Below are 3,967 nucleotides of genomic sequence, written 5' to 3' on the forward strand. Positions count from 1 at the left end.
AACGACGCGCAATTCGGGTTTAGACCTGGACTGTCAACAGAAACCGCAATTCTGTCAGGTATTACAGGGACAGGAACACGCCTGTGTACGCGTGTTTCCTGGACCTGTCAAAGGCCTTTGACCTGGTTGTTTACCCTGTATTGTGGGACAAGCTGGCTAAAACCGGAATACCTAAAGAGTGCGTAGGCTTGTTAAAATACTGGTATAACAATCAGGTCAATCAAGTGAGATGGGATGGGGAGTACTCAGACGAGTATAGACTACAATGCGGGGTTAGACAGGGTGGGCTAACATCTCCCACCTTGTTTAACCTTTATGTAGATGAACTGATTGGGAGGCTCAGCAGCGCGCGTGTTGGATGTCATATTTTAGGAACTTGTTTCAATAACATAAGCTACGCGGATGACATGGCGCTGTTGGGCCCCTCAGTCAGCTCGATAAAAAAGCTAATCACCATATGCGAGGGCTACGCCGAGCAGCATGGTCTTAGGTATAATGCAACCAAAAGTGAAATACTCATTTTTAAGGCTCGAAAGTACAATTTAGATTCAACTATGCCTAGGATCATGCTGGGAGGGGTACCCCTCAAAGTGGTGGAGAGCTTTAAGTATCTGGGGCATGTGCTCACTGGAGATATGAAAGATGATATGGATCTAGAAAGAGAAAGGAGAGCCATGGCTATAAGGGGCAATATGGTTGCCCGCAGATTTGCAAGATGTAACAAACAAGTAAAGTTAACACTTTTTAAAGCATACTGCCAAACTTTTTACACGTGCAGTCTGTGGGCAACATTTACGCAGCGAGCCTACAATACACTAAGGGTTCAGTATAATAACGTCCTGAGGATGCTGTTGAAGCTGCCGAGGTACTGTAGCGCATCCGGTATGTTCGCGGAGGCGCGAACGGATGACTTTTATGCCATCAGGCGCAAAAGAATAGCGTCTCTGCTGACACGCGTGCGCGGCAGTAGCAACAGCCTCCTAAGGACGTTGGCTGAACGCCTTGATTGCCATCTCACGAGCTACTGGGTAGACGTGTTGATAGGCAAGGCTAAATGAGCTGGATGATTTAGTTTTAATTTAGTTTTATGTAAATTAATTGGTACTAACGTAGGGTGTAAGATTTTTTTTTGCTGTTACTAACAAAATTTATGGATCCTATCGGTCTGAAATAAATGATTTTTATTTATTTTATTTATTAAGTCATTAGCCATTTGAATAACATTCTAAATAAATAAGTATTTTGTAGAACTCATCCACCAAACAATTATATCAATCTAGTTCATGAACTTGGTTGCTAATTAAAACAAATGTGGCCGTATACCTATATACGCGCGCACAAATAATTACATAACCAATTATTTTTGTAGTATTGTAAAAGGTAAATTATGTAGCTGCGTATTACATCATAACTAATACACTCAACCTATCAACCTACATTTTGAATCAAAGTGCTGTAATTCACTAACACTGAAACATGAAAGCATGTGATATATAGATATGTCAAGTCAAGATTGAGATAACATAAATCAGAACCAACGCACCGTGTCTACTAGCTTGCACCGCCTATCTACGAGTGAATCTTTGCCTTCGCACCATCTGCGAGGTCCGCATCTTGATTTGAAGCATTGAAGCTCTCGAAGGCAAAACCACCCGGGAATTGATGGCGAGACACGAAGCAGGCGCCCTTAGGATTCGCTGACACGACTCTATATTCCTCGTACACGAACCGAGAATTCAGAAATAAATATATGTTAAAACATTTCATGAATTAAACTACCTACAACGTTCGTTGACTTTACGTGTTATACTATATATGGTAATAATGACTGATATTGACGGCTAAACCTACATAAAACGATAAAGAAATGGTCACCGAGTGTAACACAACTAAAGTTATTTATCAACCTAATTGAACACATCTACTTATGCCATCTATATCTAAATCGAGACACATTCCACCCTTACCATTGAATTAAAACATGGAAAATAAATACGTTCCACTTCTTTTCGTAAACGGTTAATCCACAATAATAAACGCGCTCGTTTACTACTAAACACACATTCATTTATTCGCTAATGATTTCACAACTCAAATCAAGTACTCATCGTAATTGAATGCATCTACCTACCCTATAATCATATCACACACGAACACTGATTTACCTATCTTCAAAATTGATTATATTTAAAAAGCATATACACGATTTAGGAATTCACTGAACAAATGAAATTAAATATCTCAATCCATTTTGCCATCGTAGTTAAAATAACACTCTCGTACAAGAATCCGACTTGCATTCACAGAGCACAAGAATTGTAATCTCGTTACACAATGAAGGGTACCCAACGCGATCTATTCAACCTACCCGCTATTCATATATAGAAATAATGATTTTATTTATAGGCAACTCGTCGGTATCAACCAAGCCTACAATCCTACTGATATTAAAGCAAACATTGAAGCCTATGAATGAACGAAATATGTATTTTAGGTTTCCTCAAGATATAAAATGATATGCAAATAATTAAGTAGGTATATGAAATTAACGCACCGTAACACGTAGTTGTTTGGCAGCTGACCCATGATGGTTTTGTGTTTTTCAACACGCCCATGGTCCGGATGAAGCTCCTACAGCTTCCCGCCCATGTTGGCCGTATCCACACGCTAAGCTTCCAACGAAGGTGGCAGCTTATACTCGTATCTGCGAACAAGTTCTAATACACGGTTTTCTTATGATTTGTCACTCAGTGACTAATTAAGAACCTTTAAGACCCGATGCTCGTGAAATGTAGTCCTTTCGGCAGCTACCCGTGGTAGGCTCACGCAGTTCCTCACAGCCATGGTTCAGGTCAATACGACCCGCGTGTCGCCTATTGCAGTCGCTATTCTTTTTCATATCTCCTGAAGATGGCCGCTAATAGACGTATCTGCAAACAAGCTTAGACATATGGTTTTCCTTACAACCTAACACTCACAGGATTCCTTCTTGACTCAACGCTCTGCTGAAGGCAAAAGATCACGAATCCACTTTGCAGTTCCTTAAATAATCTTGTTCCCCCATGAGAACCCCTCAACCGCCATGTTAATCCTACTCCTCCTAAGCCCAACCAGAATGCAGAGTTTTGATTGGATAATATTTACTACCCTCGTCTATGATTGCTCACTTTCATTCCCGCGTATTTAGATTGATCTGCCTTACAACAGATGGCATCTCTAAAGATAACATAAATAACTTTAAAAAATTATTATTATTATTATTTATTATTATTTGGTGTAGGACAGGCAGCTGATGCTGGTACGTCTAAATCAGAGTTCACTACACGATTTCACTGCTTAGATTACGAAGTAGTTTATTGTGTTTAATCGATTATTCAATAAACATTACTTGAGAATTTATATTGAAAAACATATTATAAACAAATATTCTACTATGCAATATTATCATGAGTACACTACCTACTAGTTCAGTCATTCACCGCCAGATGTCACGCCACGCGCGAAATTCACTCCAAACAAATTCAATAATTTCTAAGAGAGTAAATAAATAAATGTAGATGTCAGTCTGTTACAAACCCTGTGCCGGCACTCACAGCTGGGTCATAAAACTGCGGCGCGCAAAGAAGATTCACGGTTCGTGCGCGGTTATAAGTTACAATTTTGCTTGCAGGCGGCGAGTATAGGAATAATTTTATACCTAAATATGACTTTTGTGAGGAGTGAATTTTCTGTACGGTAGTACTATTAGTTATTCTGTGGTAATGATAGGCAAGTAAATGCTTGTACCTTTATCATTCAATATCTTCAATTAACTTTTTCTTTTGAATTTTCCCATATGAGTACCTAAAACCTAAATAACTTTTATAAATAAATAATTTGTTTGTTATCAAATCAAAACTAACTTATTTTGTGTCTTTTATCCAAAATGATTTAAATGATTTTTATTAAGATTCTATTGAGACCAAAG

At 38.7% G+C, this 3,967-nt stretch overlaps 1 protein-coding gene across 1 annotated transcript; it reads left to right on the forward strand.

The window, feature by feature from the left end:
* The first annotated feature begins 407 nt into the window (after positions 1 to 407).
* LOC133534089 (uncharacterized) lies at positions 408 to 1,058 on the forward strand. Its single transcript, XM_061873178.1, has one exon. The coding sequence runs from the start codon at positions 408 to 410 to the stop codon at positions 1,056 to 1,058; it is 651 nt and encodes a 216-aa protein (XP_061729162.1).
* Positions 1,059 to 3,967: the final 2,909 nt, after the last annotated feature.

Source organism: Cydia pomonella, unplaced genomic scaffold, assembly GCF_033807575.1.
Source record: "Cydia pomonella isolate Wapato2018A unplaced genomic scaffold, ilCydPomo1 PGA_scaffold_52, whole genome shotgun sequence".
In the NCBI taxonomy this organism is placed as follows: Eukaryota; Metazoa; Arthropoda; class Insecta; order Lepidoptera; family Tortricidae; genus Cydia; species Cydia pomonella.

Excerpts from the sequence above, each read along its gene's own strand:
- LOC133534089 (XM_061873178.1), top strand. The coding sequence starts at position 408 with ATGGCGCTGTTGGGCCCCTCAGTCAGCTCGATAAAAAAGCTAATCACC.